The following is a 27,468-nucleotide window of genomic DNA, read 5'->3' as shown; positions in this document are numbered from 1 at the left end:
GATGTCACATCTCCGCTTTGCATCTGAGCTTAGCAAATAACTGGGTCTGACATGGAAAACCTGTGTTTTTCAGAGGATTATGGCCCCTCTTGTCCAAGTCCTGCCTCTGCCATTTCATTTCTCCACCCCCTGTCTCTTTGTGATGCCTCATGTTGGTGTCCGTGCCCACCCCAGCGAGGTGGAGCAGGTTGGCCTCACACAGCAGAGGAAAAAGAATGAGATGGAAGTTCTGACTTTTATTATGTGTTCAGAAATCTTCTCTCAAGAAAACGAATTGTTACTAAAGAGATAAATAAAAGGAAACAATGCTCAAGAAACACCAGCTGTGCCCCAGCTCTGGAACGAATGAACCTGGGATGTGCCCCGTTGTCCACACCTTCAATGAGGAAAGGTTTGCCCCTTATGGCTGTTTCATTCTCAATCCAGCCAAGGTAGCTGTAAACAGACGTTAAAATCTTGTGGTTTGGCTTTTCCTCGCTGATGATTCCGACCTGGAACCACTTCATGGTGTTCCAGTAGCTGCAAACCAGAGGTCCCCCGCTGTCCACCTGTGGCAGAAGGAGGATGTTACAGCTGGATCAAACATCAGGGCCCTCATGGCAGCTGTTTCACATAGGCTGACTGGGAAAATCAAACTCTGTCCCAGTTTTGTGAGGAGTTGGAGGAAAAAGGAAATTTGGATTCAAAATTTCACAGCTCAGTCCCGAGATGCTGTAGAATAAATAGATACAGAAGGTAAGAGGAGAACAGTCCCAAGCTCTGGCTCAATGCACTGCCCTGTCCTTCCCAGGCTTTTCCACATGCTCCCGTGGTCCCAGGAGGATCCCTGAAACCTGTCAGCACGAGACAACATCCAGGAGTGAAAAGGGACATTTGCTGTGACTGCTCATTCAGTCCTTGACTTCTCTGCCAGGCTGGTGCGTGTGGGTGCTGGGTACCTGCCACTGTGAATTTTGGGGGCTGGCATCCAGAAATTGGACAGGAGATGAGCAATAATCCTGACAAATCCTTCCTGAAACCAGAGGGATTTCACCGAAAGCTTGCCTGGTGATGGAAAGGCAGCCATCACTCATGCAGTGTGGGAAAGGCTTCAACTGCAGATTGCAGCCACCTCAAAGGGAGGAAGATTCTCCTGATGGCTGTTCTGTCTGGAACACCAAGAGCTCATCTAGCTATGGAATCTCTGGACACAACCCCAGGGAGAAAAGAAATCAGCAAAAAATCCACCCAGGCAGATACAGCCTTTTCTGAAGAAAGGCAGGGAGAGCTGGGGGGGTTTACCTGGAGAAGAGAAGGCTCAGGGAGACCTTAGAGCCTCTTCCAGTGCCTAAAGGGGCTCCAGGAGAGCGAGAGAGGGACTTGGGACAAGGGCCTGGAGGGACCGGACAAGGGGGAATGGTTTTAAACTGAAGGAGTGTAGATTTGGGTTGGAGATTAGGAAAGAATTCATGGTTGTGAGGGTGGGGAGGCCCTGGCATGGGTTGCCCAGAAGCAACCAGTGGCTGCCCCATCCCTGGAAGTGTCCAAGGCCAGGTTGGACAGGGCTTGGAGCAACCTGGGCTAGTGGAAGGTGTCCCTGCCCATGGCAAGGGATTGGAATGAGATGAACTTTAAGATCCCTTCCAACCCAAACCATTCCATATTTCTTTGTACATCTTCAGTGCTGTGCAGCCCCTGCCATAAATAAATTTCCTTCCACGGTGGGTTTGCATCTTTTTTCCACCTTTTCTCCAGCACATATGGTGAATAAATTCAACACAAACCCATTTCCCGAGACAGCAAACTTTACTGGGAAATGCTGTCCTTCCCTGTTTGCACACTAGTGAGAGAAACATCTCTGTCATTAATGGATGAAGCCTCTTCCTCCAGCAGCCACCCTGAGCTAACACACATTAATTAACGAGCAAGGAAGGCACCGTGGTCCCTTGTGCAGCTCATCAGCACTCACTAAAGTTTATGGTTGAATTCCTACTCCACTAGATGGAGAACCCAGGTCATTAATATTCTTTTTTTCCCTGTTTTGTTTGTTGGGTTTTTTTGTTCAAAATGCATACAGGAGGGAGAAATTAAGATAAATACAGTGGGAATGTTTACAGAATCATAGAGCATTCTGAACTGGAAGGTGCCCAAAAGGACCACAGAATCTTTAGGCTGGAAAAGAACTTCAAGATCATTGAGTCCAAACACAAATCGGCACTGAAACGGTGTTATTGTAGTAATAGCAGTGCTGCCTGCAGTCAGGTGGTGCTGATAGACCCTGTTCAGACTCAGCACCTAAAGACATTTCCCAATCCTATTTCAGCCAAGGATTCGTGTGAATGACACGAGTGACCTTGCAGTGACCTTGGCTCCCGTGCGTTATCGGCGTCCTTGGCGATGGCATCCTGTTTGAATGAATGAGCATCCACTCACAGCTCAATTACTGGGAATTTTGCTGCTGATTCCCTCAGGGCAGGAACAGGCCAAACTGTATTATCCTGGTAGTGAGAGGAAGGCCTCCCACTCAAAGATGATAAATGGAGCGGGGAGAGCGCGAGGCGGTGACGCAGCAGCTCACGGCCCTGCCTGCTCCTATTCCAGCTCTTCCCATCGCGGGAGGTTTCTAGCACTGGTGGAGACCCTGCCCACCATGGGGCAGATAATTTTCAATGTCCAGTTTAGGGGCTGTTCACACTTGCAAAGGATCTTTTAAACACCAGTTAATTCCTGGTGCCTCATGACTGTCCTTGGGGGAAATGTCTTATTGCGTTTCAGAGCTGAGAAATCCATGGCACAAACGGGATGTGATTTGCACGAGGCAACAGCAGAGCCAGGAATCCCTACTTAAGCCATGTCTCATGCAGTTTTCCTTTCAAATCAGGTCTGCTCTTCTCTCTTTGCCTCTTTAACCATGTCCATTTGGTTGGTGGGGAAAGGGGGATCACGATTTAAAACCTGGGCAGGGAGGGAGTTCAGCAATGCTGTGAAAGCCCAGGCAGCAGCTGCAAATCCATTTCCCTAATCCACAAACTCCGAGACCCAAATCCTGCTTCAGATCCCTTTCCATGTGGGCTGAGTTGCTCTGCTTCATGGGTGCTACTTCTAATATGCCATTTCTCTCAACTTCAGCTATTTAATGTGATGATTTTATCACAGTGTGGGCTAAATCATCCCCTCCGTGTGATAATGTCGCTCACATAATTATAGCAGGAGCCCGGATGAATCAGTAACCTGGTTTTTACAGGACTAAAGATGGAGAAAATAAACTCAGTTCTTGGACACTTCTGAATATCCCTGTATCCACCTTAAGCTCTCAGAAATGCCAGCCCAAGGTTTTCCATCCCTGTGTAGGAGAGGGTGTGGGAGGAGCAAGTTTTGGAGTGCTGGGACAATTATCTCATCTCTGTGATGCTTCCAGTGACACTAATTTAATGAACGCTCAGGTTAACGACTCTGAGGATCGAAGAATTATTAAATGCTGCTTTCAGGCTCCTGTACCCTGGTGGTGAAATACTTCTGGTCACCAACACGCAGCAGACACCTGAAAGCTCCTGCTTTTCAGTCTAAGTGCCAAGTTTCTGGATAGAAAAAAAAGAAACCAACTAAAAATAGCATCTTTGCTTCTGTTGCATGTTTTCATCTAGGAGAGGAGTGAAAAGCAACCACGACAAATCAGATCTGGTGCTGAATTCGTGCCTTAAACATGTTAATCCTCCTATTAGGAGAGGTGAGAGCAATGATGTATTCACTGACAAATAGCTCTGGGTTGTATAAAATCTGTCACTGACTAACAAGGTTCTTCGTTCACTGGAGCAGAACGAAAAGTTTCATCTTTCTCCCCCTCGTTTTTGTGAGCATCAGGAGCCTCTCTGCTGACTTTAGCGGGCTTTGGATCAAAAGTGTAATCTTCTCCCTTTTATATTTGTATTCGTGTCCGCAACGCAGTGATTGATCAGAACAAACACGTTCAGCCACATAAATCTTCTGAGGTGGGAGAAGCTCCAGGGGAGGGAGAACAACTCATCTGATCCTCATTAGATGGATACACAATCCCTGCAAGTCGTTGCTGGTTTCATTTTCATGTTGGTAAGCTCTGTGTAAATTGGAGACAATCAGCATGTGAATCACAGCACTGGCCAGTAGAGCTGCCCTGGCTGCTGGAAGCAAAGGCAAACACAGGATTCTTCAATTATTTCAAGCTGTCTTTGGAGAAAGGTGGGAGGAAGGAGGCTGTGGCCATTTTAGTGTGCAGGTACCAAAAATGAACCAGGTAACACGGGGCACCTGGACCTCTTTCACACAAACCCTTTGAGATCTCAGGTGAGAGCCTTCAGCTACTTTGTCCCTCCATCCTCATGATGAAAAATGGGAGAAGACCACCCAAATCCATCCATGATGTCAGCAGGGCCCATTAGTAACTGTGGTGGCACAAACAGTTAAAATGCATCTGGCCAAAGCCCCGTGTGGCCCAGACTCCTGTCTCTGACTGTGATCTGCAGCAAGTGCTCAGGGAAGGAGAATGAGAAACAGCACAAGTATTTACAGAGTTGTATTTACATCACAGCGGTTAATAGCCTCGGAGAGATCTCCATCCAGGAAGTTCCCTAATTGCTTTTCGAATCCATTTATCCCTTAGGATAAATACCCACAACATCCTGGTCGGTGACTTCCATAGTTTAATTATCTGATGGATGAGAAAACACTTCCTTCTCTTTGTTTTAAATCTGCTGCCTGATAAGGCCCTCAGACACCCCTCCTTCATGTCTTTGGAGCAACAGTGGCACAAGGACAGCTCTTGACTCCTCTCTGTGCTGCTCAGGAATTCAGAATTCTCTGTCACATCCCCGTCAGACATCACTTTTACAAGCCTCAGAGCCTTGCTCTGTTATTCCCTGCTCTGCCAGAAGCTGTTCCATGTCCCTGTTCATCCTTCCTACTCTACTTCCCTCCTTTTCTAAAATTGCCACTCCTTTCTCAGATGGAGTGGACAAGAATCACACACAGCACACAAGGCATGGAATCACATGATTATTGCCCTGGCACCACACATTTGCTTTGCTACCTTTTCCTGTCCTAATAATTCATAATGCTCTCATTGCCTTTTTGACCTCCACAGAGCCTCAGGCTGATGTTTTTGAAGGACTATCCACAGTTACTCCAAGATCTTATGTGGTAATAGCTAAATTAGAGCCTATTATGGCAAGTGAACAGCTGGAGTTGCTTCTCCCTGTATCCATTATTTTTCTTTATCAATAATGAGCTGCATCTGCTCTTTAACCTTCTGCATCTGTTTTAGCCTCCAGTCACTCAGAACAGTGAGTCCTGCTGCAGTCAGCTTCCACTCTGACCACTTGGAGTAATGCCGTGGCCAACTTAGTCATCTCAGCATTTGCCCTCCTCGAACATCACAATTCCTTGATGGATGCCAACATAACTCTCCTTGGAAGCCCTTTCTCCATTCAAATCCTTCCTCTGTGTTGACTCCCTTTCAAACTGAAGCCCTTCCACTTCATGGTGGTTCGATTTCTCCACGAACCTTTGGTGAGAGTTTTGGAAATCTCAGCTTGTGTTAGATGGTTGGATCACCCTCTGCCACCTGCTTGGCAACTCCTTCAGAGAATTTGGATGTGCCTGTGAGTCATGGCTCTCCCTCAAAGCTGTATTGACTCATGGGAACTGAACAAGAAGTGGTTCCTCTGAGTCATCACACCCATTCCCCCAATCCCAGGGCAAGCACACACTGGGATTTGGTGTCCAGCTGGCTCCAGAGGTGTTCTGCTCCCCACAGCCTCACCCACCAGGCACACAAAGTCATGCTGGACCCCAAGCAGCTTCAGTTTGAGGGACCAAAAGCTATGACCCAGAGGAAGAAAACAGAAGAGACATCCGACATCATCAACATCCCAGGTCCTTGCAATAGGAATTAATTTTTGACAGATGAAATTAAGGCACCACAGCCTGAATGTGCTCCCTTTTCTGCCCACATCATAAAATGATAGAATGATGAAAGCCCTCTAAAACCCTGGGATGCAGGAAAAATGTTCTGGTTCTTGTGAGCTGCACATCAAAGAACACTCCAGTGCAAATTTAAGAGACTGCAAATGCAGTAACACCTTTTTACTGCTTTGTTCTGGAGCTTCCCCAGGACACCTTCCTACATAAAGCAATCTATCCCTTAGGGAAAAAACTCTTCTCATGGTGGTAGTGACAGTTCAGTGATGGAAAACCCATGAGAGGGATAGGGAATGGGTTACTCTTTTCAATAGGAGTAGAAGACACAGCCTCAAGTTCTGCCAGAGGAGGTTTAGATTGAATATTAGGAAAAAAAATTGTTCACTGAAAGGGTGGTCAGGCATTGGAACAGGCTGCCCAGAGTCATCATCCCTGTAAGTGTTCAAAAAACCTGTAGATGTGGCACTTGGGGCCATGGGTTAGTGGTGACCTTGGCAGTGCTGGGGGAGTGGTTGCACTCGATGATCTCCAACCTCAGCGATTCTGTGATTCCAGTATTAAGGTAAGGTACGACAAATATTAAGGTAAGGTACAAAAATTAAGTAATTTTGTATAGTTCAGAGCTGAAATGCGGTTAGTTCTGACTTCTGGCCCCAAGGAGACTTTTGTCTGATGGGCAGAAGGACCTACAACCTCAGACCTCGTATGGATACTCCCCATCCCAAAGGGCTGCAGCCACACCATCACTCATCCCCCCTGTTTGGGTATTTTAAGCAGCCTGAGGGACTGCCCACACTGTCCTGGTTTGTGATCTTGCCCTTGAATTCATGATGATTTAACTTTATGGACCTAATTTTCATTTGCAGACTTTTTTTCTTTAAAAGATTGTATCTTACAGGTCTTCCTTTGCAGTTTTGGAGCCACGTTAGGACCAGCAAAAGGATTCAAGAACTTGTGAAAGAGTGCAAGAGCTTTTCCAGTGTCAGGTTCCCATTGCAGTCACATTATTGGCACTGGGGTGTGGACTGAGGTGGGAGCAGTGGGATACCAGGGGGATATCCTGGGATATCTAAAATAGCACTGGATATTTAGATGTAGGCAACTGTCCTGCCTTGGAACCAAGTGTCTCCAAACCAAATATCTTCAGCTTGATTTTAGTTAATGGGGAGCAATAAACACACACACACACATAGATTGATGTCATTTTAACATAGGTGGTTAAAAGAGTCTCAGTGACTCGCCAAAAGTGCTTTTTTTTTCTTCCTGTTGATGGAAAGATGGTTGTGTGGATGCTGATGGTTATAGAAAAGACATTTGTAATCTGGCTGAATAAATCCCACCCAGATTTGCACAATAACTACCACTATTGCTCCAGCTGTGTGGGGTGAGAGCCCTGAGCATCCCAGACGCTGTAAAGGGATTTCTCCCTTTCCAAACTGCTGATGGTACATGTGGGCAGGACATATTGCAGCTGAACAAAAGAGGTCCTTCCCTGCTTTTTCACAGAACTAAAGGAATCAAGATCCAGAGCCCCAAATGCATCCTGGTATCATTTCAGACATTTATCCAAGATGTGACAAGGGGGAATGACTTTAACCTGACAGAGGGCAGAGTTAGATGGGATATTAGGAATAAATTCTTCCTCTGAGGGTGGTGGCCCAGGTTTTCCAGAGAAGCTGTGGCTGCCCCATCCCTGGAAGTGTCCAAGGCCAGGTTGGATGGGGCTTGGAGCAACCTGGGCTAGTGGAAGGTGTCCCTGCCCATGGCAAGGGTGTGGGATGAGATGATCTTTAGGATCCTTTCCAATTCCAATCATTCTATGATTCCACAGCCAAAACCACCTCCTGCTACAGTCTGTGGGAGGGGGCAGATACCTGCAGCCCATGAGCTGGGACCATCCCACTGCTCTTGGGGCCACACAAGGATTCCTTCCCCTGAAAGTCAGGCCAGGGGCTGGGCCCCCCTTCATCTGCTGCTGACCTGAACTGCACATGAACTGTGACTCCAGCTGAACACGCTCCATCCTAATCACCACATCCAGAGCTGCCCCCACAGCCTCTCTGAAATATAATTGGGCCATTTACTGAATTTTGCCTGGGCAGGGAAGGCACTGAAGGGAGGCATTTGCTTTGTGAGTCCCTTATACTCTAATTATTGTTCAAGTTACCATTGCATCAGAGCCTGACAAAAGGTGCTTAAGAAAGCAAGGAATTAGACATCAATTGTGGTTCATGGGGTCATGGAAGAAATGTAGCACACACAAAAAATAATACATAGGCCATCTTTAGTGTCTGTTCCTTAGCACTTGTACCCCATGAACATCCATTAATGCTAATGTTTGTGACTAAATAGAACTATAAGTCAATTACAGCTCCTGTTAGTGTTAATTCACAGTCAATCTATATATTTGTCTGCAGAACTGCGAGGGAATTGGGATATAATAGATTTTGCTTTTTAAGTGAATGGATTATTTTTTTCAAGTACAAATACTTGGGAGCTCTGCTATTCAATCTCCTTGAGTTATTATAGGAATATGGTCAGTCATCCACAAATTAGTCTTGTCTGGTACTGGCATGATGGCAGCTGGTGAAATGTCTGAGCCTTTTTATTCATGGACTTTCTATTCATGAAATGGCCTCAAGCTGTGCCAGGGAAGGGTCAGGTCAGACAGCAGGAAGAATTTCTTCATGGAAAAGGTGGACAGGCAGTGGAAGGCGTTGCCCAGGGAGGTGGTGGAGTCCCCACCCCTGGAGGTGTTCAGGAAACAACTGGACATGTCACTCAGTGCTCTGGGCTGGGTGACAAGGTGGGGGCCAGTCACAGGTTGGACTTGAGGATCTCAGAGGTCTTTTCCAATCTTAATGATTCTGTGATTCTGTGTCCTTTTGGCACAGGGGTACTAAGGCAGTGGGCAGTAGGATAAACGTTCTACATGATGCCTTGGTGGAGCTACTGGTGGGACTTCAGTTATTCACATAAATCAACTTTAACCTGGAACAGGGGAAATCTGGCACACAAATGGAACACAGGGCAAAGACTGAGGATATTCATGGAACCATAAATTCTTTGAATCATGGAATGGTTTGGATAAGAAGGGACCTTAAAGCTCATCTCATTCCAACCCTCCTGCCATGGGTGGGGACACCTTCCACTAGCCCAGATTGCTCCAAGCCCCATCCAACCTGGCCTTGGACACTTCCAGGGATGGGACAGCCACAGCTGCTCTGGGAAAGCTGTGCCAGGGCCTCCCCACCCTCCCAGCCAAGAATTTCTTCCTAACATCTAACCCAAATCTTTTCTCTTTTTGTTCAAAACCATTCCCCCCTTGTCCTGTCACTACCTGCCAGTGTAAAGTCATTCTTTCCATCACAGTTCAAAGCCTTGGATCCAGATGTGGATCATGTAGACTTACCATGTCAAGTCCAGCAACTTTCCTGCCTTAGCCTGGCTCTGGACATGAACACGTGTATCCTGATACTCAGCAAAGCTCAGGTTAATTGTAAGGCTTTTATGTACTCTGCGTCCAGACAGATCATGTGGCTATGCCAAGTGTGGCTTCCAGGTTTCCTGGGATCACAGCTAGAGTAACAAACTCAGCCTCCCCAGGGCTTGTTCCCTGATCTGGAGTCTCTGCCTTGCCTGAGCTTCTCCTCTCTCCTAGCTTCTCCAAAATGATTACTGTGGGTGGCTCATGATCCGTGCAAAAGCTGGAGCTGTGTCTGGAAGTCATCCATGAGACAGCTGGTTGGCACAGACCAACACCATGCCCAGGGCTGCTCTGTGTCCATGACAGTGATGACTTTGTAAAGGATTTAGGTCTTTTGAAATCCGACCTCATTCTCCTTTGACACAAACCCCGGAATCTTTACAGACAAGCAGAGCTTAATAGGTTGCAGTGTCCACAGTGCCTCACCCTCTGCCCAGGGCAGATGAATTGTCAAGCTCTGGGCACCTCAGACAAGGACATTGAGGGGCTGGAGCACATCCAGGAAAGGGAACAGAGCTGGGGAAGGGGCTGGAGCACCAGAAGCAGCTGAGGGAGCTGGGGGGACTCAGCCGGGAGAAAAGGAGGCTCAGGGGGGACCTTCTCCCTCTCTGCAACTCCCTGACAGGAGGGGGGAGCCGGGGGGTCAGGCTCTGCTCCCAGGGAACAAGGGACAGGACAAGAAGGAATGGCTTCAAGCTGTGCCAGGGGAGGGTCAGGTTGGACAAGAATTTCAAGAATTTCTTCATGAAAAGGTGGTTAGACATTGGAAGGGGTTGCCCAGGGAGGTGGTGGAGTCCCCATCCCTGGAGGTGTTCAAAGAAGGACTGGATGTGGCACTCAGTGCTCTGGGCTGGGTGACAAGGTTGGGATTGGTCACAGGTTGGACTTGATGATCTTAGAGGTCTTTCCCAACCTCAGTGATTCTGTGATTTCCTCCAGTGATCCCTGCTGCAGAATAAACATCAGGTCCAGCCCTGGCCTCCCAGTCCATTAGCAAGTAATCTATTCATGGACAAGCCACCAAATTCCTGAACCAACGTAGTGAGGCCAAAATGTGCTGTCCCCAACTTTAATCAGCACTTCCCAGAAAACCACCCATCAGCAAAATGCAAGTTAGCAAATTCAGATGAAAAATCATGTCACTTGTTTGTCCCCTGAAGGGCTCCACTTCCAGCCTGGGGTCTGGTTTTCTCCTGCTCTCGTTGTTTCAGGTTGTGAGACTTTCCTGCCTGGTCAAGCTCCCACAAAAAGTGTGCAGGTGCTGGATCCTGACCAATATCCCACATGCAATCCTCATGTGCTTCCATTGCTTGGAAAGCTCACATTCCTAGTTCATTTCTCAGATAACTCTGACATTATTGTTGATCAAAATAGCTCCCTCATCAGCTTTCCGAATACGGGAGATTCATTTCTCTGGGTACAAATGCTCTCGCTGTTTCACCAGCATAATTCACCCACAGAACTCCAGACTGGGCTGGGAAGTGCATTCCTTAATCATGTTAATGTTATCCCATGGCAGGTTTCTTTTTAAAACTTTTGATTGAATTGAATGGAGGTGAAAGTCAGAACTTGAATGGTTGCAGAGGCAGATGCTCCCTGGCTAATCAAAAAATCATTTTGCAAAGCAAACTTCTCCTTCCCTGCCCTGCTACAGGCCTGGCTTGCCCTGGTTTGCAGTCCCTGGTCCTTGCAACCACTGTCTTTGCCCCAAGGGCAGGGGATCTCTCTCTGTCCTGGGTGCTGTTTTACTTCCTTTAATGAATAATTCCTACGGGATGAAGCTTCCATACATGTGTCTGCCCATCCATTCCTCTCCAAACACGCACACACATCTAAGATGGGATTGGATGGGGGTCAGAGCAACCTGGTATAGTGGGAGGTGTTTCTACCCATGGCAGGAGGGTTGAACTGAGTGGTCTTTAAGGTCCCTTCCAACCCAAACCACCCTGTGATTCTAAAATCCTTGCCCAGTGGAGCATGGAGGCTGTAGGAGAGCCTCCTACACAGGCTCTCAGAGAAGGGGTTGGAGGTTGGATGATACAAAAGATAAAGTGTTTTTTGGTTTTCAGACTCTGTTTGCCATCAGGTCAGAAATCCTGAGGGTGGAATATGTTCTGAGGGCACAAGTTCTGAGTCAGTTTTGCCTCACTCGGGTGTTTGTGTCAGCTGCCTGATACCAATTACTGCTCAAACTCTTTCTAATTTAGCTTAAAAGGTCTATCTTCCTCTCTCAGTACCACTTTGTAGCAAGATGGGACTAGTCCTGGCACCCATGGACCAACCTGCCATGTCAGCAAAGGACATTTGGATCAGAGCCAAAACCTCACCTGATAAACATTTCTAATATTCAGATAAAACACTCCTGGCCCAAACTTTTCTCCCCATTCTTTTGCTTTGACCCTCCAGGACAAACATTCCTGTCTCCTTTCAGTATGCAACCTGGTGGTGAAGCAGCACTGCCTTGCCCTGGGCTGAGGAAATGTTGGTCACTTTACCTGGCACTTGCTTCCTTCTCCTTCCTCCACCTCAGCACACATCACATTCTCCCGGAGCTGTGGGATCTGCTTCAGGCACTGCTCCCTGCTGATGAGCTTCACCCGCGCTTTCTGCAGCACGTGGGATGCTGGCACAGCATCTGCTCCAGAAAGTGGGAAGAGAACCATTAACAAACCTGCAGAGCAGCTGGAGACCTGCCCTGGGACTGATCTCAGCTGAATTTGGAAAGCGTCTCAGGGCAAGGGAGTCTCAGGACGCAACCACAGGGTCTTGGGGTCACAGGGGCTTCCAGGGGCTCTCCAAATGTCAGCAAGGATGAGTTTGTGCTCTTGGCTTTCTTATAGGACCGCAGAATGGTTTGAGTTGGAAGGAGCTTAAAGTTCATCCAGTTCCACCCCCTGCCATGGGCAGGGACACCTTCCACTAGCCCAGGTTGCTCCAAGCCTTGTTCAACCTGGCCTTGAACAATTCCAGGGACGGGGCAGACACAGCTTCTCTGGGCAACCTGTGCCAGGGCCTCCCCACCCTCACAGGGACGAGTTTCTTCCTAATGTCCCATCTAAATTACCCTCCTTCAGCTTAAAGCCATTCCCCCATGTCCCGTTGCTCCAGGCCCTTGTCCCAAGTCCCTCTCCAGCTCTCTTGGAGCCCCTTTAGGCACTGGAAGGGACTCTGAGGTCTCCGTGGAACCTTTTCTTCTCCAGGCTGAATAATCCCAGTTCTCAGGGATTGTCATCTGTGGGCACTTCCACGGAATGCCCCCATCTTAGCTGGAAAGTCACCTGACAGTCTTCTGTGTTTTAGATCTTACCATTGAGTCACAGTTTCCTGAATGTGCTGGGAGGATTTAGCTCAGTAAAATACAGAAGGAGTGAGTTTCTAATGATCTGAAGGTCTCTGTTTTATCCTTCAGACTCAGGTTCGCTTTAGAGATAAATGTAGGTGAAATTAGTGGGTTTTCCAAGTAGCCCACTGGTATATTTTCAGTCTTTTGGTCACCCTCCAAACCAACCCATGATCCTGTACCGCTTGCTGTGGCCTCATCACACCATCACAACATCACACATCCCTCTCATCAGGGGTGTGCCAGGGCTGAGCACATCGACAGCGGTTCTTGGATAACAGAATCAGTGTCAGCTGAGCCCACACAGCAGCAAGAGGCCGATCTCTGGAGCTGCACCATGAATTTTGCAAAGAGGTGAGCTAAAGAGAAATCCTGCCACGCCTCAGAGGGACTCTGAACAGCCACTGCATTTCTGTTCCTAAGAACATGTTACCTTGGTGAAACGGGAGAGTTTCACAGCTATGACACAGTGTGTGTATTACTGTTACATGAGCAAAATGAAGCCTAGGAAGGAAAATGCAGTTTCAGAGGGGGGGGATAGCAGCCCTTTGGAGCAGAATAGCGAGGATGAAATGGGACATTCACTCTAGGAAGGATTGCTGAATCCAAAGGCACCGCCCTGCCCACGCTGTCCTGATTAATTCTTTTCACTAATGAAATAGCTCACTCACTTTTTAGTGACATTTGTTCAGGATAGACATTTTGGGTCACAGTCAGTGCTGGAACTACTTTCATTAGGGCTTAAACAAGAGCAATTAGCAACAGCAATCTGCTGTTCTAAATGAGTGGAAAAAAGGGGTGGCCAACACCAGAGTCAATCTGGCTCGTGGAGGCATTAAGCCAAAGACAACCCTAGACCTTCATTTCCCTTATTCCAGACCACTTTAGACCCAGCCTAACTGGGTGAATCACAGAATATCCCGAGCTGGAAGTGACCCACAAGGATCCTACAAGGTGGGAAGTGTTCAAGGCCAGGTTGGACAGGGCTTGGAGCAACCTAGGATAGTGGAAGGTGTCCCTGCCCATGGCAGGAGGTTGGAACAAGATGAGCTTTAGGGTCCCAAACCATTCTGTGATTCTATGATTCTTCTTAACCATCTCTGTCTTAATTTGGGTGCCAAAAAATGGGTCCAAAGTTTGGGCTCCTGCAGAGCAAAGGTGGCTCTAAGGTTTCAGCTTGAACACACCCGACTTTGCTCTGGGGGGCAGTAGGTGACTGGTTCTTGCACTGAACAGAGAATTGGTGGGTATGTAGGAGCTGTGAAGGTCTGGAAGTGCTAACCAGGGGGGTAGGGAGTGGAAGTTAGTGTGGATAACCCCCCCTGGGAGAGAACATTTCCTTGAAATGGCTCAAACCCCTCCTCCGTTAGCAAAACCACCTCCTGACAGAGCCTCACCTGCACTTGTGTTCTCCCAGCCAGCAGCCCAGCAGTGCTGCCAGGTATGGATGTCACACATGAAGGGCAGGCAGATGGGAATTTTCTCCTTGCTGAACTCGATGGGAGAGCTGAGCAGGATCAGGGCTATGTCATTTGCCATGCTCGTGGTGTTGAAGTTCTCGTGGAGGATCAAGCTGTCCGGTTTGTGTTCTTCCAGCGGGACACTGAGGTTGATTCCCCCCACTACAACCGTGAGATCTGGTGGCCTTATAAACAAAATAGCAGTGGAGACATAGTAAACATGAAGGATTTGGGTCCTAAAGGTTGGTGTCTCTTCCCCCTGAGCAGGGTAGAGGGATGGTCAGCAAATGGCACAGGTAGTTCACCCATAAATGCCGTGGAAATCTACCCTCACTTCCAGGCAAAGATGATTTCCAGAGGTAGAATGTGAGTGCAACCAGGATATAAATAACCCAGTCACCAACAAACAGATGGAATGGGCTGGATCTTTTGGATCACTGTGCCCTGGGCTGGCTGTTCTGGCCACACTGCCCCCAGCCAGCTGCTCCAGGCTGTGGTGCCACAGGTCCTTTGTCACTGAGCAGTGGCAGCTCTTGGACCTGCCAAATTTTGGAGGAGGCTCACAGAGAGCTGGACTCCACCCCTGGGCATTGCATGGGATGAATTTATCCAGAAATTGATGGTTTAAAATCAGAGTCTCCATGAGGTAAAGGTGTTTTCTATGAGAAAGCAAAGATAATTTGGGGATTAGAATAAGATGGAATGGAATATGTCACTTTTTACAAGGTGCCACAGCATTTGTAGGTGGACAGGAAATGCTTGGGGCCCCCAGAACATCATCATGGGTATGATGACACAAGGCTGCTCAGGCCATTCCTGAAAGTATTCCCTTTCTGCTCCTCGTGGATTCTTCACATTTCTGTGTTCAAAAATGGGCCTGTTTTCCCCAAAGGAGAAAATTCCCATTTTAAGGGCTCAGTCACATATACATTGTGTTTGACCCCAAGAACATCCATATCCTACTCCCACAAGGAGGAGTGTTACCACCCCACTGTGCCTGGGCTGTCCTCCCTTCCCTGGAGTACTCACAGCTCTTTGGCAAAGCAATGGGCAGCAGTTAAAATCCACAGTGCACTGATAATGGTGCCTCCACAGATGTGCTTCCTGTGGCTCTGGATGCTCACGTGCCACGGGAACTCTCCCAGCTGCACAGATCTCCCTGTCCCGATCCTCTTGCCAGTCTCCAGGAAGGACTCAAAGGATGGTCGGAGGCCACACTCTGGGGACAAAATGAGACATGTGGGACATCTCCAAGAGTGCCACTGCCTGTGCAGCTCAGCTGGAGGGGCAGGACAGCATGCAGAGCACTCGTCTACAATATGTATGAAATCATGGAATGGTTTGGGTTGGAAGGGACCTTAAAAACCATCTCGTTCCACCCCCTGTCATATCCCTGCAGGGACACCTTCCACTATCCCAGGTTACTCCAAGCCCTGTCCAACTTGGCCTCGGACATTTTCAGAGATGGGGCAGCCACAGCTTCTCTGGGCAACCTGTGCCAGGACCTCACCACCCCCACAGCCAGGAATTCCTTCCCAATATCCTATCTAATCTTTCCCTCTGGCAATAAGAAGCCATTCCCCCTGGTCCTGTCCCTCCAGGCCCTTGTCCCAAGTCCCTCTCCAGCTCTCCTGGAGCCCCTTTAGGCACTGCAAGGGGCTCCAAGGTCTCCCTGGATCCTTCTCTTCTCCAGGTGAACCCCCCCAGCTCTCCCAGCCTGGCTCCAGAGCAGAGGGGCTCCAGCCCTCGGAGCATCTCCGTGGCCTCCTCTGGACTCGCTCCAGCAGCTCCACATCCTTCTGCTGTTGGACCCCAGATCTGGATGCAGCTCTGCAGGTGGGGTCTCACAAGGGTGGAGGCTGAGAATCCCCTCCCTTGACCTGCTCCATGATCTGTACACCTGATCCTGATGTCCCTGTCCCCTCCCCAAACCCGCACTCTGCCAAGCACTGCCCCAGCAGTTTGGGGGTGGGCAGGACCCCCCCATAAGCAGTCTGGATAAAATCCTTGCTTAGGGAGTGGAAGGTTTAGCATCAGGCTGAACAAGGCCACGAGGTCCAAGGAGCAACCCCAGGCCTGTTTCACTCACCCACGTGTGAATATCCTGCACGGCCACCGGCAGCAGCGGCGCTGCCGATCAGAGAAGTTAAACAGGAGATGACAAGAAGCAGCATTTCAATCCATCTTGGAACAACACTGTTCCCCAAGATTCAGAGCACTGATGCCTCTGCAGACACCTCAGAAGCATCTGCATTCCATGTCAACCCAGCTCCCTGCCAGGGTGTGACATCACAGCATCCCCTGTTCCAGTTGACGGGGCGATTGGATGCCATCCTTCCTAAGGCCAAAAGGCATCAATGTTCCCTGAGGGAAAGCTCAGTGATTTCCAGGTTTGTGATTTCCTTTAGCTCTAGAAGGGACAGGGCAGCTGGAATTTCTTCCCAATATCCCATCTAACCCTGCCCTCCAGCAGTGGGAAACCATTCCCCCTTGTCCTGTCTCTCCCAGATCTTGTCCAAAGTCCTGCTCCAGCTCTCTTGGAGCCCCTTTAGGCACTGGAAGGGGCTCTCAGGTCTCCCTGGAGCCTGAAGGCAGTTCCTGACTGTATCCTGGACTGACCTCACAGGGTGTGGCAATAGTGGATTGGGTGAGCTGGGTGCTGTAGCCTTTTCTGGATCTTGAGCCATCTTTGAAGACCCTGGATGCTGGTCCTGCATCAGCTTCCACCTTCAACTATGAGAAATGCTGAAGTCTTAATTAACTTTATCTCCACTTAGACTGTGCCTGGGGCACTTACTTGTATGTACTTAAACAGGACCATGTTGCCCCACCGCTGGAAGTGTTCAAGGCCAGGTTGGACGGGGTTTGAAGCAACCTGGGAGAGTGGAAGGTGTCCCTGCCCATGGTACAGGGTGGAACTTGGTGATTTTTAAGGTCCCTTCCAACCCAAACCATTCTGTGTTTGCAGAAGAAAGGGGAAGCTCTGTCACAGGGCAAATTTCAAATGGTGCCAAGTTGAAAGTTTCATATCAGAGATGTTGAGGCAGCCACTCCCTTCTTCCCTGTGGGCAAGGATGGTTCACAGGGCTAAATCCAGCTTAAAAAATTAATCCATGAGGCTGAATTAGCATCTCACCTTTACTGATCACATCCCTCACAGTCCTTGTCTCTTCAGCAGCAGCTGTAAGGGGTCCAGGCCAAAACTCCACCCCACAGTAACTCCAGAAATAAATTTGTGGTGGCAAAATGTTTTGGTGTGGGCCAATTTTAGCATCAGTGCACCCATCTATGCTGATTTCTACACCAACACATCATTTCCATCAGGACAAGACTTAAAAAAACCCTCAGCCAGATTCAGACTTGAGCATATCTGTATTAAGGACAGAATGTTACTTTTCCCAAAGACTTTCCAGCTTGTTTCAAAACAATAACATGGAGTAGGAAGGGAGGGAGGGGAATTTTATAAAGCCCCCAAATGATTCAGAAATGTTTTGCCTCGGAGCAAATCCGGAGTTATCCCACTGAAATCTCAATTAACAATGCACAGGATGAAAGTAATACTTTATTTTCCTCTCCTCTTTGCTTCTCTGTCACCTCGTGCCAAGGAAATTAGACAGAAGTGTTGGTTACCTTGGCAGTGAGCACTGGAACAACTACATGGCATGACACATTAAGGACGGGATCAGTGACCACAGCAACTCGAAATCCCCAGTGGGACGTGGGCACATTTTGGGGCATCTCCAGAAGAGCCTAACATGCCAGAGATACCTCCTGTGAGCTTTCCCCAGGACTAAAAGGACTGTTTTCCTCTGGATTTTGAGACTGGAACGAACTCAACATCAGCTGAGGAGCAAGGGAAGATGGGGAGTTAATTTTTCCGGCACATATTTACTGTCCATCTTTGGATAAAGCAGGAAGGGCTTCAGCAATGGATTTACAAGCCCAAACTGACTCTCTGGTTCCCATTTTCAGTCCCTCCAAGTTTGGAGCTCCATCTGGTCTGCTGGGTAGGTACAGGAGATGTTCAGGAGCTGGTTTGGGCCTTTCTGAGCCTAAAATATGAGTTGGAAACATCAGACCAAGATGTGGAGAGGAGTGCCCTGGAGAGCTCAGCAGGAGGAAATGCTGTGGATTTGTGCCTCTGGGTCCCAACTGTCTGGCCCTCAAAAATGAGCTTTAGAGCCCAGAATGGATGGATCAAGGTGGGCTGCTACAAGCTTTACCTAAGAAAGCACACCTGCAAGAGGACAAACCATGGGCACATGTTCTTCAAACTCAGTGATCACGACAGCCTCCAAAATAAGGAACACATGAGAGGCTCAAACTCACACTTCCCACTGGGAAGTATTACAAGCAGCAATTTGGACGGGACAAACCAATTCCCAACCCTCCTAAAGAAGCTGTTTGTCCTAGGACATTCCACAGCATGGAATGATAGAATAGCCCGAGTTGGAACAGACCCCCAAGGATCATCAAGTCCAACTCCTGCACAGGACAGGCCCGACAATCCCCATTGTGTGCCTGAGAGTTGTCCAAGCGCTCCTTGAACTCTGAACCCACAGGATCTCATATCCATTTTCTCCCCAGTATCCCATCTAACCCTGCCCTCTGGCAGTGGGAAGCCATTCCCCCTTGTCCTGTCCCTCCATGCTCTAGTTAATATGCACAATAATACATATTTCAAAGTCCTGGTGTTTAATTAACAAACGCCAGCCTTTTATAATACTTGATTTTTTTTTTTTTAAATCTACCCACTTGGAACACACCACAGACAACATTTTTCTTTTCTTTTTCTGTAATTTATTGCAGTGCAGGAAACAAAACTGATTTCTTTTTGGTTTGGAACTGTCAAGAAGCAGCAACACATTACAATTTGTACTTTCTCTTACTAAAATTATTTCAGAAAACAGGCACTAGAGGTGATCCTAGAAAGCAGAGTTGTGGGACAATTACTTATCAGCTCATCATTCCCAAAGACACCAAATTACAGGGTGGTGATAAAGAGCCCAACCATGTCTCCAGAAGTCAAAGCTCTCAAAACACCCACAAATTCCTCAATCCAAGGAAATCAACATTTCTGAAGGCATGAGTTGTGCCAAAGCAGTTATGGATGCAACCACCTCCTAATTCCTCCTTTTAACAGCACTTGGAGCCAAACTTGGAGAAGTTTGAATCTCTTTCCACCTCTCCATATCCCAAGGAAACCCTGTGAACTCCCTAGAGCAAGAAGCAATTTCTGCCTCTAATTTGGTTTTTAATGTCGATGAATGAGAAGCTGCTCCAATTACGGAAAACCTCCCCAACAGATTCCCAAATCTTTATGCACTGATGGTGTGGATGCACTGGAGCATCTATCAGGGTTGACGGTCTTTTCCCAAACTCCCTAAAACAAAATTTTTGCCTCTAATTTGGTTTTTAATGCCGATGAATGAGAAGCGGCTCCGATCATGGCAAACCTCCCCGACAGATTCCCAAATCTTTATGCCCTGGCTGCACTGGAGCATCTACCAGGGTTGATGGTCTTTTCCCAAACTCCCTAAGCCAAAGGGGAGGTGGTGGAGTAAGCGCAGGCTATTTCTTGAGGCCGACGGGGCAGGAAATCCCCGTCCCCCCGAGGCCGCAGTATCCGCCGGGATTCTTGCTGAGGTACTGCTGGTGATAATCCTCGGCATAATAAAACTCGGGAGCCTCCCGGATTTCCGTGGTGATGGGACCGAAGCCTCCCTCCGTCAATACCTGTCAGGAAAGACGATGGAAAGCCATTAGTGGTCTGCTGGCTGCTCTGCTGACGAAATGACATCAGGTTTCCTCCCAGAAGGAGCCACAGGCAGCTCTGGATCCCATTTGCAGCACATCCCTGAAAGCCCTTTATCCCTGCTCTCCTGATGTTTTGCTCAGAGACACTGCAGGCTCCAAAGCAGGCATTGGTGAGGCCCCATCCCCTCTTAATGGCTCATTTGGTTAATTTGCTGTGGCCACACATTTATTCTCTTTATTAACCCTGCCAGGGTCTTTCAACAGGAGTGGAAAACAAATGTGAAAGCAGACCCTGACCCATCCTGGCCGTGCCTTGCAGTGCCCAAAACCCTCACCTGGCAGGTGCCTCAGCTTCAAAATGCGTGATCCACCCCCTATGTCCTCATGCCAAGAAGAATTCCTGGGTGAAATTTTAACCCCACTGGGAAATAAGAGCATTGAGGATTTTTTCACAGAGTTGTTGCATCCCCGTTCTTCAAAAAGACCAGTTCCATCCTGCCCAGAAAGGCAGTTTTAAGGCAAATTATGGCTCATTTCAGAAAGATTTGCCAACACATGGACCAGGAGCAATAATCACTTTGCAGGAAAAGAAGACAGAATGTGGGTGGGGATTTTAAATTTAACTTTAATTTCTTTCTGATCTCTCCTAACTGAGTTTGGAACTCCTGAGAGGTTTCTGACAGAGGGAATTTCTTTTTAAGATGGATTGTTGTGGCATTTTCCCTACTGCATTGTCCTTTTCTAAGGAAAAAGGTAAACACCAACTTTTTGGAGCCAATTCTCATCTCAGTGGGGACATAACTTGTGCTCACTGAAGTCAACACAAACCTAATAAGCACTTTAATTAGTGTCAGGCTCCTGTTGAAAATTATATTTTTAAAGTCCTGGATGTAGATAGAACTGATTGCAATCAGCCAGATTGACAGGAAGATCAACTATAAGCAAGAAGGGTCAGCATTTAGGATTACCAGGAAAATATGTGTTATCATACTAATAAATAAACCAAATATAGGGAAATCATCACATGGAATCACAAAACAGAGTTGGTTATAAATCATCAAGTCCAACTTCTTTCATCATAATAGAATGAATGACAATGCCTTGATCCCAACAAACATTGGTTATGAAAGATCTTTGGAGATGGGGATCCTCCAGTCTCCTGAAGGAGACCATTCCAATATTTGTCACCCAGTTAGAGAGTTTTTCCTAAAGCCTAGCCCAGTTAAACCCACTACTTTAATTTAAACCCACTGTTTTGGTTGTACTCATCATGGATGTGGAAAGGAAATAATTCTCTTCTTCTTTACAATGATCTTCTACATCCTCAGTTGGGGACAGAGAAAGATGACATGTAATGGAAATAATGGAAATAATGCCAGCTGGCAGTTAAATAACAGGACCAAAAAGTCCCAAATTTGGGATCAAAAAGTCTTCAAATTTTCTACAAGTTTTCCTAGATCCTGCCTCAGCACAGCTAAGCCCTGACCACACTCTGACTGCAGCTCCTAGACTTTGTAGAGTATTAGTCTGATTTATTCCCATCATTTCACTGCCTGGAGGATAAATTTTGCTGTATTCAGTTTTCAAAATCTGTGACTGACCTGTCTGGAGAGCCCCTGAGTTCCCAACCCCACATCTAAATTCTCAGCCCAGCTTAGGAAGACTTTGACGAGTTAATTAATTGTGTTTGAACACTGTGGAGGGGGGGGTGGTGGTAACAAGCCCAGTTTCACAGGAATCTGCGCTTATTTCCCCATGTAAAATCACCAAACAGTGTTTTTCATCTCAGGGATACACTTTGTCCCAAGGGAATCAGGTTATTTACCCGTCAGACACGTCAGTGAGGAAGATAAAAAACATGAAGGTTCGTATCACAACACGTCGGCAACGAAGAACTCGAAAGAGGTGTCAACACAACTGCTTTTCTAAAGCACTATTTCACTTACTTTCCAACCTTCCCAGCAAAGAAAAACACTTTTGAAATTATCTTCACTCCAGAAAGATGGCACAAAGTCTGTCATCATGGGCATTAGTCATTCCTTGCTGCTGCAAATCCATGCAAAATTGGTTCTCCCCCTTAACTGAGTCATGAGGACGCTGCTGGAGGGGGAGAGATTTTTCCACTGTGCAAAACAGTATTTGTTACACATTTTTTACCTGGGACTTTTCCATCATTGGCCTCATTTTGTCAGTTAGGGAACCCATTCTGTTCGACAATGTACCACAAGGGGGCATGAACAGCATGTATCCCTTTCGGAATCGCCAACACTCTGTTCAAACACCCAATAAAGCAGAAGCCCAAGACGACTCATTATAGTGCACTTCGGTCATTAGCAAAAGATCTCAGCCCTGTTGTCAGAAGCAGTGGGAACCCCAAGCTCCTACACTCTGCCAAACACCTGGAATGTTTGGATTTTAAAGGGGAAAACACTTTCCTTTTCCTCACTGTGTCGACTGAAGATAAAAACCTCACTGGGAAAGGCGGAGAAGTTCACGATGTGCTGGCTCTGGCAGGTGTAAATCATCCCACCCTGGATTGATATCCTGCCACTGAGGGAGGATTTTATAATTATAAATATAATGTGATGATAATCCTGTTCTAAAAGAATTTTTAGTCTTCACTGTCTCAAAATTCCTGAGCCATCGGACAGGACCTCCCATTACCATGCTGCAATTAACCCTTTTACTTGGTGCAAGAAATTTTTAAGGAGCTATTGGATCATTTCCCTCCCCAGTATTCCCCTTCAATTCAAGGAGAATTCATTCATTCAGAGGATTTTTTGCAGGTTTTGTCATAGGGGAGATCATACAATCACATTTATGTTGGAAAAGCCCTCTAAGATCATTGGTTCAAACTGTTAAGCCAGCACTGCCAAGTGCTGCAAGATCACAGTGATCCTTTAATTTGTTATAATCCACCCCAAAAGCCCTGTCAGGTTCTGACAGTGAGGGGCCAGACAAACCAGAACCCAAAGCTCACCCAGCTGCAGAGGGGACATGGCCAGTTTGGGACACTGGGAGAGGTGCTGGAGCAGGAACACTTTTAAAATCATACAATCATTAAGGTTGGAAAAGACCTCCAAGCTCATTGACATGTCGAAGCCAGTGCTGAGAACTTCAGCACAACTAGTTTTTTAAACAATCTGTACTTTCATCATGTAAAAGATGTTGTGTTTGATGATTTTCTTAATTTATTATAGACTATGAAAGTTTATTTCCTGTTGTTTGCTTTAAACTTCTTGCCTGACCATTGGATGACCAGAGGATATCATCACCATCCTCTGCCAAAAAGATAGAGTCATACACTGGTTTGGGTTGGAAGGGACCTTAAAAGCATCTCATTCCACCCCCTGCCATGGGCAGGGACACCTTCCACTAGCCCAGGTTGCTCCAAGCCCCATCCAACCTGGCCTGGAACACTTCCAGGGACGGGGCAGTCACAGCTTCTCTGGGCAACCTGTGCCACGGCCTCACCACCCTCACCTTAGAATTTTTTCCTAATATCCCACCTAACCCTGCCCTCTGGCAGTGTGAAGCCATTTCCCCTTGTCCTGTAACTCCAGGTCCTTGTAAAAAATTTCTCTCCATCTTTCTTGTTGGCTCCCTTTAGGTACTGGAAGGCCACAATTAAGTCACTCCAAATCCTTTTCTTCTCCAGGCTGAACAATCCCAATTCTCTCGGCCTTTCCTCACAGGAGAGGGGCTCCATCCCTTTGATCATCTTGGTGGCCTCCTCATATAATTCCTTATTCGCTCTCTTGATTTTACACCTTAATCCTGCTCATTCCTGTCTTCAGCCAGATCCACAGGCTTGGTCTACCCATCCCATAACCCAGCTGAGCCTCCTCACCCTTTTCTGCATCCCTTCCACTTCCACTCACCGCTGCTTTCACTGGGATGACTGGAACTACACTCTGCTCAAGAGCAGCACCACGGATTTGTTCAGTGCTGTACTCATATTTTCCTTTTTATTCTCCCTCTCCTTCCCAGTAATTCTTAGCATTCCACTTGCCTTCCTGACCTCTGCTGAGCACGGAGCAGATGTTTTCCAAGAACCATCTGCAGTGACGCCATCACCTCCTTCGCGGGCTAATTTAAACCCTGTCATTGTGCCTGCACTTGACTTTTATCCACATGGAATTTCAGCAGCTATTTGATTGCCCAGACATGTGATGTTATCAGATTCTTTTCCAGCTTTTTTGTAGGCATGTCTAGTTTGCCTTACTTGGAATAACTCTGTACCATCAGCAGGTTTTGGTGCGTCACTATTGTCTGTCTCCCCTTTTTCAGCCCTTTTATGAGGATGTTGAACTGCACAGGTTCCCAAGACAGCTTAATCTCCCTTCACTGCAAAAACTGCACAGTTATTTGTACCTTTTATTTCCTATTTATAGCTAATCCTTGTAAAGTGCCTTGAGAATTTGGAATGAACTATGCCAAGAAAGCACAATTCCCTTGTAACTCCAAATACTTGAAGCCACTGATGCTTTGATATGCTGTGCTGAAAATTCCAGGAAATTTAGAGAAGGGTTGAACCCACTTATAAATTTGACAGAAAAGCTTTAAAATTGGGTTTGCTAAATGAAACCATTTAATTTTCTGAGCAGAGGCATTAGTAAAGCAGCAGAGTATTAATTGGCTTTGAGCATTTTGTGGCTTTTAATAAAAGTGGCATCATCCTGTGTTTGATTCAATACAGACTTTCAAAACAAGTTTACAGCAACATGCATTTTATCTCATGTCCCAGGAAGTTATACAAATCTGCTGTATTTCTAAAATCTCCTCTAAAATCACTGCTGTTGAAAACACTACAGAGCATCTTGACAATGTGACAGCTTCTGCTTCTGTATCCTCACTCATCCCTGATGTCAAACTCTAAGGCACATCTCACTGTGCTGAGGATCTATAGAAAATCTGTAGGGCCTTTATTATAAAGGCTACTGAAAATTTTATACCATCAGCAATACAAAAATTCAGCTCCACTTCCAAAATCATTAAGCATTAAAGGAGTTGCACTGTTTCAGCAGAAGACCTGCAGGAATTTGCTACATGAACTTGATCCTCTGTAGGATGTGTACATCCTGGATACATGATTACTGTGATATTTTTAACTGGAGAACAACTTAACTGACTTTGCCAGGTTTGTGGATTTGTTGCTGGCAGATTTGGGAGCAAAAATTTAGCTCACTTGATCCGGAGGAACTAACTTGGGTCCACAGGGAACAACATGATGAGTAGCATCAGGCCTTAATAATGTGCAATTAAAAACATTTGATTTTCTCCCTCATTTATGTCCTCCTTCTCCTCATTCTCCTTGTCCTTTTTAGAGAGCCCACTCTGCTCAATCACATCTCAAGGATATATTATTTTAAATTGTTTCCTTTGTGCTGCCTTCAGTTGGTTGCAGCACCTCAGTTTGTCGTGCTGGGCCCAGTCTTCTCCATGTCGCTTACTGATGTTGGCTTTTCCAAATTATTTGATGCCAACAACCTCTACAAGCCCTGGGATGGGCTGACATCCTACTTCTCTGGAAAAATCTGCATTTGTACCCACGTAGGTGACCTCCTTTTGGATCCTGCCAAGGAAAATGTGGGAGCAGGGGCTGGCAAGTGAAGTCTAACCCCAGCAACCAATCCTGGGCAGTGGCAAGGACTGGGACCAGATATCCAAATTCTCCTGTTTCCAGATACCTCCTCACAGTGGACTCCAAGATATTGATATATTTGATAGGTGCTGCAAGAATTGATCAGCTAATGCTCTGCACAGGGCTTTGGAGTGCTACATAATTAGCTAATGCTCACACAGGCCTTTGGAGTGCTTTAGAATTTCTAAGTATTATTAATATCCTTGCAGGGAAGCTGTCTAGGCTCAGAACCCACTTTGCAGTGTGCCTCTGGCAAATGTGGGAATGGTGGAATTATGTGGGTATTCATTCCTCATCCTTCATAGATCAGGTATATGGAGCTAAGAGCAGAAATGGCAAAACTCCTCAACTCCACAGCTTTCCGTGGTGTTTGCTGGGATAGAAAACAAGCTGTACCTGATGACACAGTCACACAGCACGATCTGAAGGCACAAAGATCATGGAATCATGGAATGGTTTGGGTGGGAAAGAACTTAAAAGCTCATTTTCTTCCACCCCCTGCCATCAGCAGGGACATCTTCCACTACTCCATGTTGTTCCAAGCCCTGTCCAGCCTGGCCTGGAACACTTCCAGGGATTCAGGGGCAGCCACAGCTTCTCTGAGCAACCTGTCCCAGGGCCTCACACCCTCACAGCCAGGAATTCCTTCCCAGGATCCCATCTAACCCTGTCCCTGTCAGTTTGAAGCCATTCCCCCTTGTCCTGTCCCTCCATCCCTTGTCCCAAGTCCCTCTCCAGCTCTCCTGGAGCCCCTTTAGGCACTGGAAGGGGCTCTCAGGTCTCCCTGGAGCCTTCTCTTCTCCAGGTGAACACCCCTAGCTCTCCCAGCCTGACTCCAGAGCAGAGGGGCTCCAGCCCTCAGAGCATCCCCATGGCCTCCTCTGGACTTGCTCCAGCTGCTCCACATCCTTGTGCTGTTGTTCCCCAGAGCTGGATGCAGCTCTGCAGGTGGGGTCTCACCTGAGCAGAGTAGAGAGGGAGAATCTCCCTCATCCTGCTGCCCATGCTGTGGGGATGTAGCCCAGGATACCTCCTACAGGGACTATCCATTACCTGGCCAAAGAGGAGAGATGCTTTTACATGAACCTGCTGGAATTGTTCATGTGGAATTGTCCATAGGAATGTATTCTTCCAGTGCAGCACAGAGAAAATACAGATATGAAGGAAATACAATAGAAAAAGAGGGTGTCTCAGCTGAAGAATCCTGATTCTCATCCATAAAACTCCAAAACTGACTTTGTCAGAGCTTTTTCCTATTGACAAAACCCTCCCACACAACAGAACACATCATAGGAGTCAAGTGAACTGAACCTGGCTGGAGACACAGCCCAGGAGCCTTGGGGGAAAGCTGTGAATGTATTTATAGTCTATTCCCTCAGTTTGAAGATCTGCTCCCTCTGAAATGCTTTTCCCTTAAACACTTAGCTCAGAGCAGCCTGTTTGGTCACTCCTTCCTGCCAGAGGGGAAAGGATTGCTGGGCTTGGATCTACATCAGTCCTGCCAAGGTAAATCACAGCTGGCTGATAGCCTGGTATTAACATATCTGGGGCCCCAAGTGGTTGTGCTCAGAGGGTCTAGGAAGGGTCAGGAGAGCAGTTAGTCTGATATTTCCTACTATTCCCATCTGAGTTTGCTTCCCCATTGCCCACAACAATCAGCTGTGCCAGCTGAAACGGCACATTAATCCAGACAGGCTTGGTTGTCCCTTCTAGCAATGGGGAAAGATGAGCTTTGAATTTGGTCTAAATTGTATTAAAAGGGACTGACAGCAGAATAAAATCTATTTTTTCCTGTTGGATACTGCTCCTGTGAACGTGCATAGGAAGGAAGTTATATCCTGCTCTCCAT

General features: G+C 47.2%; 2 protein-coding genes and 1 long non-coding RNA gene across 5 annotated transcripts in view; 1 reads left to right on the top strand and 2 right to left on the bottom strand.

Moving 5' to 3' along the window:
- Window positions 1-207: 207 nt before the first annotated feature.
- On the bottom strand, window positions 208-16,486 carry PRSS55 (protease, serine 55). Its single transcript, XM_017830455.1, has 5 exons — window positions 16,308-16,486; window positions 15,248-15,437; window positions 14,156-14,403; window positions 11,914-12,053; window positions 208-548 (listed from the first exon to the last, which is right to left on the bottom strand). Exons 1-5 carry the CDS (start codon window positions 16,390-16,392, stop codon window positions 240-242), a joined length of 972 nt encoding a protein of 323 aa, XP_017685944.1. The 5' UTR covers window positions 16,393-16,486; the 3' UTR covers window positions 208-239.
- A 65-nt stretch (window positions 16,487-16,551) lies between these two features.
- The window catches only part of LOC108504940, a 17,279-nt gene continuing 6,362 nt past the window's right edge, over window positions 16,552-27,468 (top strand). For both annotated transcript variants that reach the window (XR_001877322.1, XR_001877321.1), the window contains exons 1-2: window positions 16,552-16,608; window positions 27,045-27,125. This is a non-coding gene — a long non-coding RNA (uncharacterized LOC108504940). The remainder of the gene's footprint in view (window positions 16,609-27,044; window positions 27,126-27,468) is intronic.
- MSRA (methionine sulfoxide reductase A) overlaps window positions 19,057-27,468 on the bottom strand; it is a 256,046-nt gene continuing 247,634 nt past the window's right edge. For both annotated transcript variants that reach the window (XM_017830482.1, XM_017830483.1), the window contains exon 6: window positions 19,057-19,954. In XM_017830482.1, coding sequence (XP_017685971.1) covers window positions 19,790-19,954 — 165 coding nt within the window. In that variant the 3' untranslated portion in view covers window positions 19,057-19,789. The remainder of the gene's footprint in view (window positions 19,955-27,468) is intronic.

This window comes from Lepidothrix coronata, unplaced genomic scaffold, assembly GCF_001604755.1.
Source record: "Lepidothrix coronata isolate B3197 unplaced genomic scaffold, Lepidothrix_coronata-1.0 Scaffold179, whole genome shotgun sequence".
NCBI classification, from domain to species: Eukaryota; Metazoa; Chordata; class Aves; order Passeriformes; family Pipridae; genus Lepidothrix; species Lepidothrix coronata.
Note: the sequence above shows the minus strand (reverse complement) of the source record. Positions and strands in the feature narration are given on the sequence as shown.